At 46.0% G+C, this 12,500-nt stretch overlaps 2 protein-coding genes across 2 annotated transcripts in view; one reads left to right on the forward strand and one right to left on the reverse strand.

The window, feature by feature from the left end:
• Positions 1-3,244, reverse strand: part of zcchc14 (zinc finger, CCHC domain containing 14) — a 21,041-nt gene extending 17,797 nt beyond the window's left edge. Inside the window, exon 1 of the mRNA XM_080842163.1 lies at positions 1,837-3,244. Within this exon, the coding sequence (XP_080698289.1) occupies positions 1,837-2,463 (627 nt within the window). The 5' untranslated portion in view covers positions 2,464-3,244. The remainder of the gene's footprint in view (positions 1-1,836) is intronic.
• A 5,524-nt stretch (positions 3,245-8,768) lies between these two features.
• The window catches only part of jph3b (junctophilin 3b), a gene marked incomplete at both ends in the record, with an annotated part of 26,214 nt that continues 22,482 nt past the window's right edge, over positions 8,769-12,500 (forward strand). Inside the window, one exon of the mRNA XM_080842239.1 lies at positions 8,769-9,150. Coding sequence (XP_080698365.1) covers positions 8,769-9,150 — 382 coding nt within the window. The remainder of the gene's footprint in view (positions 9,151-12,500) is intronic.

Below are 12,500 nucleotides of genomic sequence, written 5' to 3' on the forward strand. Positions count from 1 at the left end.
CAATATCAAAGATTTTACTGAGTTACAGTTACACTATAGGAAATCTGTCAGTGCATCACAAATACAGATACAAAGCACATCCCGAATCAGCTCAACACAGAACACGTCTTTTAGTTTTCAGCTAAGGGATGATTCCATATCTTACGGGATGGTTGGCAACCCTAAATGCATGTAAACTATGTACACTGCATTACTATTGCTACAGATATAAACGTATGCACAAACTTTGTGAGACATTTTGTGAGCATGGAGACTTAACAGAATCCCTTATTTTACTTCATGAAACTTCATGTTTCATAAATACAAGATACATTTATATTTTTGTTCAGTGTACATCAGCTTAAAACCACAGACTTTATGCATGTGATACAGGTAGGGGTTACCTAAAACATTCATCACTTTCCGTATGTGTGTATGTACTATGTGTTCCGTATGTGGTGTATGTGTGAGTGTAATGTGCCTGTAGTGTGTGTGTGTGTGTGTGTGTGTGTGTGTGTGTGTGTGTGTGTGTGTGTGTGTGTGTGTGTGTGTGTGTGTGTGTGTGTGTGTGTGTGTGTGTGTGTGTGTGTGTGTGTGTGTGTGTGTGTGTGTGTGTGTGTGTGCGTGTGCATGTGCGTGTGTGTGCGTGTCTTTACGCTGAGCATATTTATTTACAGATCATTTCTGTCATTTCCTCCTGGGTATACAGATCGTGGTCTAGATGAACGACCCTTTAGACTGACTACTACAGCATTGTGTTATCCTCCAGTGTGCACCATGAGAGAGTGTGCACTCCAATTTCTTGACCACAGGGATGGTGACCATTTTTACACCCAGGTTTGACCCAGCATAGCCTGGTCACTGATCTGGGCCTGCTCAAGCCCACACATCAGCTTCCTGCAGGGGAGATGCACATGGGTCCATGGTCACAACTATTCCAGGGCGCAGCCACCGTCTGTTATACTGGTATTGTACTGGTGTTATACAGTCTGGTACAGTTAAACAAGGAACCATCACACCAGTGAATCACAGTGCAAACTGGCCATATGAGGTCCTGCGTTGAGGATAGATCAGTTATGAGTTACTCCTCAAAATGCAAGGAGGTCAGCAGCTGCACCTGTTCAGCTACTGAGGAAGATGAGTTTCTTCTAAAAGAGGGGGTCAAACGCTGCAACAGAGGTGCCAGTACGAGGCAACCCCAGATACTCCATGGCTATGTGTTGTTACATGCTCATATGCAGTAAAAGAACACTATGTCTGGATAATTCCACTAATTATGGATAATTTGATTTCAAACTAACTTAACTATGCAGGTCTATTTTAACCACCGTCCTTATGTTAAAATAGCACATGAATGTATAGGGGGACTACCTAACACTGAGTGAGGACTTAACACTTTAATTATTTACAATCAGACAGACATAGCACAGTGGTGCCATAAAAAAAACAAGAGAAGCACATGCTTGGTGAAACAAAGATGCCATAGCCATTGTTACTGTCAAGCATGCAAACCACACCGGACAGACAGACACACACACACTCCTCTTCTAGTGAGCAGTGATATAACAGCCATCAGTGCTTAAAGCCCTTTGAGCTGTGTGTGGGGTCTGTTTGAGGTATGGGCTTAAATGACTGATGTAGAGGACCAACTACAAACACACACATGCACACAACACACAACACACACAATATTCACCAACAACAAGTTTGTGCACACCAACACAATACCTCCCACAATGCTTTTTAGCTATTCTAGGACTAATACTAAAGGGATGTGAAGCATTAAGGCCCACTGGTGAGAAAAAGTACACATACACAACCCCTGGTTCAAAAATTGACCTACTGTAAAGAACCTACCGTGCTGGCACATGCGCAACCGGTGTGGCAGGAGTTGATCGAAGGCGCAGTTATGCATGTGGGCACCGGGCATGCCTGGGTGAGTGGCGTGGTGTGCTGCTCCTCGCCGCCGGTAAGCTGCAGGATCTCCTGGATCTGTGTAAGCCCGTGGCGTAGCACCTGTTTCTGATGAAAGCTGAAAGCGGGGTGGTTGGACGCCATGGTGAAGAGCAAGAGAAACTGTTCGCCTGTCTGACCGTCATTTAGCTGCAGCCCATAGTTGTTGATGATGGTGTCGATGTGCGTAAGCGTACGAAAAAGAACCCCGGCCGCCTCCCGGTTATCCGAGCTGAGCAGCGCGAGGGAAATAAGTAACTTGCTCCTCACCACCTCGTCCGTGATGTTGGTGAGGTTAGCGAGGTCCGCCGCGTTGTTGGCTTTTATCTCGGCGTCCCTGAGGGAGTGGTAGTCCTTACGGGCCAAGTCCTCTAGACAGGACCCGAGGAAGCGCAGCTCAATCGGGACACAAAGGTCCAGGAGCCCGCACAAGAACTCGGCCCTTTGTGCCGAGCTCAGGACGGAGAACCAGCGGTACACCCCATCCCTCTGAAGGGAGCTCCGCGTCTCTACCATCTTTAACGCGGTCATGGAACTATGTCCGCTCAAGAAAATTCTAACATTTCCATTGTACTGAAAACTATTTCGTAACGAAACAAGTTTCAGTTTTTCCAGTAGCTTTGCTAGGCTACTCTTTAACAACAACCGGACATTGTGGATGGAGTGCGCCTTGATGTGTAAATGTTTAAGCCTGCATAACAACCTATTGTGTCACTAAGATCTCGCGCTCGTTGTACCATAGCTCAGTAACGTGTATTTTGTTCAATGGATTTGTTCGGGATATTATAGTCAAACAAAGTGTGAGTTTTGACAGCGTTTGGACGCGTGTGTGTATGTTTGTGTGCGCGCAGCGGCGCAGCCCCCTCAGCCAGATCTCCTTTCTCGGCCAGCCCCCCGAGAACCCCACGTCAGTTGGTTATGGAACACACTATGTACCGTCCTACGACAAAGAAAAATGTTAAATGTTGAAAAGCATTTCTTGTCAAGAGCGAAATGTTTTCCTGTACAGTCTTCCTCTTGTCGTCCCAAATGTTCTCAATCCCTGTTCCTCACCTTCAAAGGTTTTCCAAGATAAAATCCGTGGCATTGCATACTTTAAGATTGTGCGGGAGCGTCTGCCAATAAACAACCTCGTATGTAAACTCCACTGAATGCGTATAATTGTACAACCAAATAGAAGTTTGTCTCTTCTGCTTACTCGGAAAAAATCTGGTCACGATTCAACTTTTCTCTTGTGCAAATGGGGTCCGCAGTTTTCCTTCTCCCCTACGAGAAATCCGCGAGGTCCAGGACAATGAAAAACACACGTTTCCTGTCATCTCCTGGTGCTCGTGCCCTGAAACCGAGTGAAACAGCTGTGTACTTCTATCCCAAACTCCACACAGTCATCCAGCCCACTTTCTCGTTTTCCATTAGGTGGGCTGCATGTCTATCACATCACAAGCGCCACAGATTGGCCGGTAGAGTATCCACAGAGCAAAACTTTCTTCCATGCGCTACAGTTCGCTCTGATTTACACAGTTAAGTGTGTTTTTATTTCAAGAGATCAGCAAACATAATTGAAGTCCACCCTGAAACATTGACTTAACGCCACATTTCATGAAGGGGAACGGTATTTGTATCGCTTAAGACGTTTGGAATGGACTGCCTGACTTCGTTGGCCTGCAGAGAATGCTGAGCTCTGGATTTGTCATCATGACGTCAACCCTGCCATCGGTGGCGCCAGCACGCGGTGAATCCGCTGTTTGGACCCTTGCCTGTACTATGGACGCAGAGTGGAGCTCGGCCTCAAAACGCTCAACACATGACTTCAGAAATGCGGGTGCGATTTCAGTCACCTCAGATACAGTTCTATGAACCCTCAGACCCCTTACATCAACACTCAAACATCAGTCATCCCATTATATCTTACATTAGTGTTTCAACAGCCTGTATGCCTGTTATTCAGTTTCTTTCCATAAACAACACATTTGTATTTACTGTTTTTATCAAGTGATGACTAATCTTATAGCCCCTCAGCAGTAGGGATTAGTCTGAAACCACCTCCTACAAATGGCAGAAAACGATGTTGCTGCAGGTCTCTTACAGATTTATAAGATAACATCTTGAGTTACTTAACTAATCGAGATTTTGCTACTAAACTGCAGCAAGTGGCAGGACAAACAAGGTTGGCTTAAAGCCCATATGACTGTCAGGCTGGCTGGGTGGTCTTTCTGGACCTGGGCATAAACATGCAATTTAGTCTTCATCTCCTATTCTGTGGGATAGTCTCTGTTTTCCTCGGCAAACACCCCTTAATCAGGCAATTAACCAGGAGAGTCGGTACCAGAACAGTCTCCATCTGCAACACAAACAGCCATTTTATTATTGACTAAATTAAATTCAGTTTATTAACACAAAGGTCATTAACCCTGACCATTGCTGCAGGGCATTTTGCAACAGTAAGCCCATCGTAATAGTGACAAAGCCAAACAAATACAATTAATTTACCAGGAGACCTTTATCAAAACTTATCAAAGAGAACTGACAGGACTGTAAACAATCTGTATATTTATTACTATTAACTGATTAATTGTGATCCATTTTATTTTATTTAATACTGAAAAAGGCATGTTATGAGCAATGATAGACATTAAACCAGCCTACGTAAAGGTCTGTAGGTGAAATCATTTCACTTTTGTACCACTAGAGGGTGCACTCAACCTCAGCTCTGAGCCTCAGCCAACTGCATAATTGAATTGCGTGTTAATTCCGGTGAATGATGTGAATAGGCCGCCCATTTGGTTACGTGGTTATGATCTCTGGATAAATGGTCGTAGATGCGTCTATATCGGTTGACGATGATTTTAAACAGCAGATGGCGTGTGTAATTTTCAAAACACAATTTTGTCAAGATTAACACACCAGCATTCATATGTTCCATCACTGTACAGGCATATCTTTTAGTTTACATTTCGCAACAGTTTACAGCATTTTATCACTTTTGAATAGCTTTGATATAATTTTCAATTCAGTGAATGGCATATGGTTATGTAAAGGGCAGATAATCTGTCAAGCTTTCAACAATAGCAACTGAGCTGTTGTTATTTTTCCAAAATTTTGATTTGGTAACAAAGCATTTCATCTTTAAATCACCTAAAAAGAAATACCTTCAAAAAGATCACATATCTTATCGGGTTTGTATTAGTGCATTATTTCGCTTCAGCTGAAACAATCTTTCAGTCTGTCCTTGCACCTCTCAGGACGTACCGCTTGAGGGAGCTGTAGTGACATAGGGAACAGGCAGCAGTTCAGGACGCTAGCCAGATGGGGCAGCACGCCTCACACTATCTGAAGCTAAGTCACTGAAGCAGAGATTACTGAGCAAGAGCAAGAACTGATATCCATCATAGGTAAATGTGTCATGGAGAGGTCTAACTCCATACGTTTTATAATATATATGTCCTGAATTGCATGTTTTATAACACATGGTAAAGATGTAAAAAAAAAAAAAGAGACAGACAGAGCTATCATAGTACCCCATCTCTCACACCAAATATCACTTTTTATTTATATCTTGGCACACGCTAGTACTCTCAGAGAGAGAGAGAGAGAAAGAGACATGCACACTCACTCCATTCTCATGCTTTTAATACCATACATGTCACCATGACCTACATACCCATACATATATGCACATGTTCATACACAAACTCACCTCAAATGAGTTTGAAGAGAGCTGTGGATTTTGGCTGTAAATGCCTGTACCTAGACAGCCTGACTGTGACACAAGTGTTTGAGGTGTGCATGTGTGTGTGCATGTATGTGTGTGTGTGTGTGTGTGTGTGTGTGTGTGTGTGTGTGTGTGTGTGTGTGTGTGTGTGTGTGTGTGTGTGTGTGTGTGTGTGTGTGTGTGTAAAAGTTTATGAAGTGTAAATGAGGTACGAAGGAAATGTGTGCAATGTGTGGAAAGCATTCTTATGACACAACACACATCCACACACATACAAACACACACGCACACACATACTCAGAGAGTCACGCACATACTCAGAGAGTCTGAGACCCAAACACACAAGCACACTCCTGTTAACCCCTTAACCTTTGTGCTGCAGTAGATTAGCTGTGCCGATAGGATCAGGCTGAGCTGATTAGGACTGTGTGTTTCAGGCTGGCGATAGCTTTGATGGGCTCCTCTCATGAACACAATTCCTCAACTTGAGTTTACACCCTGTGGTGGTATGCCTGGAGCACGTTGACGCAGAAACAACAAAAGGGATTAGAAACCCAAAACTAGTCGAGCACTAACGAGGACAACCCTGCCAAAATATCTTCACTAAGCTAGGACAACAGAATGTGTTTACGTTTCACACTCACAATGGTAACCCATGCCACATGCATTAACGTGCAAACTCACACATGCACACTCACACACACCTGTACTTGCCACCTGTACATGTGGGGGGGGGGGGGGCAGTCTGTTAATCTACATAAAAACTACATATCCCAACAAAAATCAGTGTAGAAATGGCACAATGGTGATCACTGGGCTGTCCCCCTTTCAAAATATGATATATTACATGGTTGGGAGCGGTTCCTTCCCACATAGGCACTAGCATTGGTGTTTTGCAAAGTCTATCAAGGCAGCTACTGTATGTACTGTATGTGTGAAGGAGCAGAGTGGATGAGACATTGAACTTCTGTTAGGTTGACACATTGCTATCGTGTTGTGATCGGATATGCTGTGAGGCTGAGTCAGACCTAATCTTGAGATTATAGGTGTCGTGAGGTTGCGGCACGACTAGCGTGCTTGTAGGATGATGCAGGACTGTACTACAAGGTTGAGACTCTACTGGTGTTATGTGAGATTGTGTGCTGTTATATCGAGGTAGTACTGGTGTGCTGTGATATTGAGGTAGTATTGGTGAGCTGTGATATTGAGTTAGTATTGGTGTGCTGTGATATTGAGGTATCAGGTTGAGGCTGTACTACCATGCTGGGAGATTGAGGCAGTATTGGTGTGCTCTCAGGTTGAGGCTGTACTCCTGTGCTGGGGGATTGAGGCAGTGGTCCTCCCTCCATCTCCCCTCCTTCCCTGTGGCGTGTGATAGCCTGGAGTGATCCATGCACAGGTGGGGCTACTGCGGAAACAGTGTCTTGTCTAAATGTATTTTTACCCGGCTCAATGTGATCTCATCCTGGCTAATTGGCTCCCACATCCTCCCTTGTCCCCTAATCAACAAGAAATCGGCAAACATCGAGATTCTGTCTAAAGAATGAGAAAGACTGCGCTGAACGGTTCTGCAGAACATAGGCTGGGTTTGTGAACTTAGAGGACCTATGACTGGAGTGAGCCAAGTGCACAGAAATGGGTATTAATGTGCTCCTGTTTCTTTAACAGCAGAGAGAGAGTGTCATAAATATGTGCCTGTTTCTTTAAGAGCAGGGAGAAAGTGTGTGCGTGTGAGGGGGAGGGGGAGCGGGCTGCGTTGGAACAGTCCTCCTCTAATGAGCAGATTTGAGAGACACCATAGAGAGAGAGAGACAGAGAGAGAAAGAGGGAGAGATACAGAGAGAGAGAGGGAGGGAGTAAAGCAGAAGGAGAGAGCGAGAGAGGGAAATAAGACGACGACAAGCGACGGCGAGAAAAAAAAACCTGATGAGAGCAGGTTGATGGGTACCACAGGAGCAACGCACTCACAGGGAGCAGTTTAATGGGACAGGATTGTGGATATTCGACCTCAGCACTGAGGAAAGAGACGCAACAGCCAGAGAGACAGAGAAGTGAATAAGAGAGACAGAGAGGGAGAGATGCGGGGAGAGCTGAAACAACAGAGTGGGACAGAGAGATGAGGGCAGAGGAGAGGAGAAATTAATCAGTTGTATTTGTTGTGGAGGATCTGCGCCAGGACCGCCGAGTGTGTGCGTGTGTGTGCGTGTGTGAGTGTGCATGCATGCATGCATACGTGTGTTAGCGTGCAGCAGGAGTGTGCGAGTCTGTGCCTGGATCACACACCGCAGTGCTGTTTTCCTAAAAGAGAGCGCAAAGCCAGCACAAGACTCATCTCTCTCTCTCTCTTTGTGTTATTCCCCCCTTTTCTCTCTCCCTTCGTCCGTCCGTCTCTTCGAGAATCAGTGCAGCAACAGCAGCGGTGGCGGCGGCTGGTCAGCTGAGATGACTGCACACCGGAGACGCCTCAGTCCCTGCCGCGCCACTAGCATGGATTTATCTTTTTCATAACGCAGCTGATGCTACACGGCTGCCTCTGTAACTCAGTGGAGGCTTGCTGCATGATCTTATATCACCCGCCGGATGCTGAGCGATGGGTTTTAACCCATGGGATGTCGTGTTGTAACTCAGTGGAAGGCGTGTGATCGTTTGCAGGAGCGGTGCAGTGTCTGGCCTGCGTTGTGTGGAGCTCCAGGCGTCTGACGCAGGGGGGGGGGGGGGCTGCTGCTGCTGCTGTTGCCGAGCGGCCCGGCATCAGAGCAGTCAGTGGGGCTCAGTGAGAGAGAGAAAGAGAGGGTGCTGGGGAGGGGAAGGGGGAAACACATGGCAAGTTTTGGCTTCCTCTCCAGTGTGTGCCTTCTGGGGCTCTGATCTGAGCTGGAGTTTAGGTCGCAGTAGTTGAGGTGGAGGGAGAATGGTCTGAAGCTCTAACGCTTTTCCTCAGGGGGTGGGGGCACCACCTGTAGGGATCAGCTATTATACCTCCTTCCTATCAGCTCCTCCCGTCTCTACAACTTCAATCATTTTGTTAAAGTTTGCTTAAGGCTTGTTTGTTGTTGTTTTTTTTTCGCTTTCTTTTCTTTTTTTTTTTTGAGGTTTGGGGTATTTGCCAAAACCTATTTCATGCATGTCCACTGGGGGCAGGTTCAACTTTGATGATGGGGGGTCATACTGTGGTGGCTGGGAAGAGGGCAAGGCCCACGGACATGGGATCTGCACGGGCCCCAAGGGCCAGGGCGAGTACTGCGGCTCGTGGAGCCACGGCTTTGAGGTGATGGGCATCTACACCTGGCCCAGCGGGAACACCTACCAGGGGACATGGGCCCAGGGCAAGAGGCATGGCCTGGGAGTGGAGAACAAGGGCAAGTGGGTTTACAAGGGCGAGTGGACCAACGGCTTCAAGGGCCGCTATGGCCTGCGGGAGAGTACCGGGACCAGCGGCAAGTATGAGGGAACGTGGAACAATGGTCTACAGGACGGTTACGGAACGGAAACGTACTCGGACGGAGGTGAGACAAGCACACACTTGTGAGCATGGACACACAAACACATACACACACACACACACACACACACTCATAGAAGGTTATGTGTCGCCCCCTTCTGTCTCACTCTCTCTTTACTCGCACACAAACACACACACACTCTAACCCTAAAAGCTTAAATATTACCTACTGGCTTCATTGTTCCATCCACCATGCATCTTCCTCCATCCTGTCTTTCTCATCTCCATCATGCTGAGCATCCTTCTGCAAAGGGGGAGAGATACCCAGATTCAGTATACTTTTCCACACACACACATACATACATACACACACATAAGTAGAAGCATACATAACCTTATACACACACACAGCAGCTGTGCCATATAACACACAGAAACACCAGACACACACACATGTGGTTCACACACACTCAGCAGCATATACATACAAACAAACAAACAAACACACACACACACACACAGATTTTGCAGGCTCAAAGAGAGATGCCAGCACACCTGCCAAGCCTGGCACAGATCCCACTAGATACTAGAGGAAGCAGGACCAACCTGAGGAGGGGAGGGAGAGAGATGGACAGAGGGAGAGGGGGAGGGAGAGAGGGAGGGAGAAAAACAGAAGGAGCAGTGGATAGGTTATAGAGTTAAGGGTGTTGGTGTACTTTGTAGGGCTCTACAATGCTGATGCAGTGTTTTTAGAACTGTATGGAGCACAGGTGTTTGTGTGGGTATGTAAGTGTTTCTTTTCCGTAATATGCCATGCATCCGGTAATAGTGTTGTTTAGATGCCGTACAGGTGGGCATGCTGCATTTTGACAAACTTCACTCTAAGCTCTCAGCTGCACCACACGCATGCACAACCAATGCCCACAGAGCATCCTTCTCTCACACACACACACACACACACACACACACACACACACACACATACAAACACAGAGGGCATGCAGTCACTGTGTGTATACTGAGACTGTCACAGCTCTGCTGTCTCTGTAGTAGGTTTCCGTGGAAACATCCAGAGGCACAAGGAGCAGGTCAGCTGTCACCAGGGACCCAGTGTTCTGGTAGCTGATTGGCTGATTCGCTCTGCTGATGGTGTTTACCTACTCGGGTGCAAATCTGGGATGCTTAATCATTGCCAAGGTAGACAGAGGGAGATAGGAAGAGGGAGTGAGATTGAGAAGAGATGGGAGAGAGTGTTAAAATTGGTACTTTTTTTTACTTTTATATCAGCAGGCCATCACTTTGCAAAATGTAACGCTGAACTAAGGAATCAAGGGCAAAGCATCAGCTTCTTCACACAGTTTCTAGAAGAAATGACCACTGACGAACTATGCAGTCTTTTTTTTACCTTTCACATCATAAATTCATATGTTGGCAGCAAAGCTATCAAAACTCTATCTTAAGCCATTGCCCTACTCAGTTTCCTGATGTTGTTGTACTCAGTTGTTAAATGCAATCTGGAAATATTGTATTTGAGGGCCTAGGAATCCCTTGGGGGGAAAACAGGGAAACGCACTTTTTCGAACTGTCAAAACTGCCAAAACATACATATTATATATGCCTGATCAACAAGTCTCATTTAAAGTGTTGTAATCCACAACTATTATAAAATCTTCTGAATCTGCTAGCAAAACCTCGTGGGGGTCTCAGTCGTGCGCCTTTTCTCTGCTCATTGTAATCCTTCAAATGAAGACTCTTTCAGATGAGAAGTACGCCACTGCCTGCACGACAGGGAAAAGTCTAAACGAAATCCCTTTACCCGGATAACAGCCTCGTCGTCGATGTAAGCTTACCGAGAGATTTAGCTTTTAACAGGGGCTTTATTTTGTGTTGTGTGGCGTCGTTAGCAAGGGTACCGCCCTGGAAACTGAATTTTGGTAAAGAAAGCTTACATGCATATTTTTTTAGCAATAAAGACAGCCAATGCTGACCTGACTTCCCCCTTACCTTTGTCAACATCTCTGTCGTGTGGCCTATTTCATGCTAACTTCCATGCTGTTATCTCATATTTTGTTACTTATGTCATGTCCATGTCTAAACAAAAATAGAAAACTGATTTAGTCGCCCAATCAACCACTGACTCCTCAGTTTTCCACAACGAATAATGGCCTGTTTAGTATATTATATACAGCTCGAATAGCCCACACGCAGACTGTCTCCCTCACACTCACACTCACTCTCTTTTCACACACACACACACACACACACACACACACACACACACACATCGAAGTGCTAGTGCTGACTTGGTCAAACATAGACAGATTAATAATTCACTTGAGAGCGACACACACGCATGTCTGCTTTACTTTAAATCGCTGTAATCTCTGGATTAAATTAACCCATTAAGGGATTTTATGAATGTACTGAACGCGGCCAATTATCTCTCCATGCTTTTATGATATTAGGCAGAATATGCATTCGGACTGTTCCAACCTAGAAACAGATGAGCGCACATTGTTAAAGAAACGATTATAAATCTAGCCTGGGGGAAGGCGCGTGATTAAATCAGGGAGCTGTGATGTTTCCGCGTCTTTGATCTGTCCGCATTAACCGTTTCTGTTCTGCCCATCACAATCATAGCGCATCTAGCGGACAGAAGGGCGCGACTCTGAATTCGTTACGACATGCGAGTTGCAGTACGCTGAGAGGAAACAAACGTAGATAATCTGATAACCACGGCTACGTGGCCGTCTGGCCGATGATTGGCACGCGAGTCCGAGCTTCTCGGACAGAACATAGCCTCTCTCCTGAAGAAAACAAGGGCTGGCATCTTTTGATCTAATCGACTGCGCATGCAGATATTTACAAGAGCCCGGTTCTCGTGTCTGCGGGGAACTGAAATCACATGTGCACTGCTGAACACAAAAGTCCTCCGGGAAACGATTTCCCATATGAGTTGCTCATCCACGCTTGGGTAGGCAACAGGGTCGTCGTGATTATTATAATACAGAACCGGCTCCTCTTGTCGTGTTTCGAATACATATTTTAACTGGGTATGTGAACGTTGTTTCTAAACCAACCAAAATAAGCATCCGCCCACTCTCAATTTCAGTACCAGGGACAGCGCCAAAAGAGCGGCGTCGTGACTGCGCTCCTGCAAAACTGAGTTAATGCAAAGCAGCATGGGAGCAGCAGTAACTGTTACAAAATTATTATCCGATTAGCATCGGTGCCTGTGTGATTTTCACCTTCCGTAGATAGTGTTTACACTAATTAGGATGGCTGTCCATGGTTACTGATTCGTGACACCAAACGAATAACGAGTTTACGTGCGCCCGTGCCCCAGGAGACACGGTTCTTCCGTGTTGCGCGAGAAACTTTGCCTCACACAAGCATGACGTACTTAAGGGAAGC

The sequence above is a fragment of the Sprattus sprattus genome (genome assembly GCF_963457725.1).
Source record: "Sprattus sprattus genome assembly, chromosome: 7".
Classification (NCBI taxonomy): Eukaryota; Metazoa; Chordata; class Actinopteri; order Clupeiformes; family Clupeidae; genus Sprattus; species Sprattus sprattus.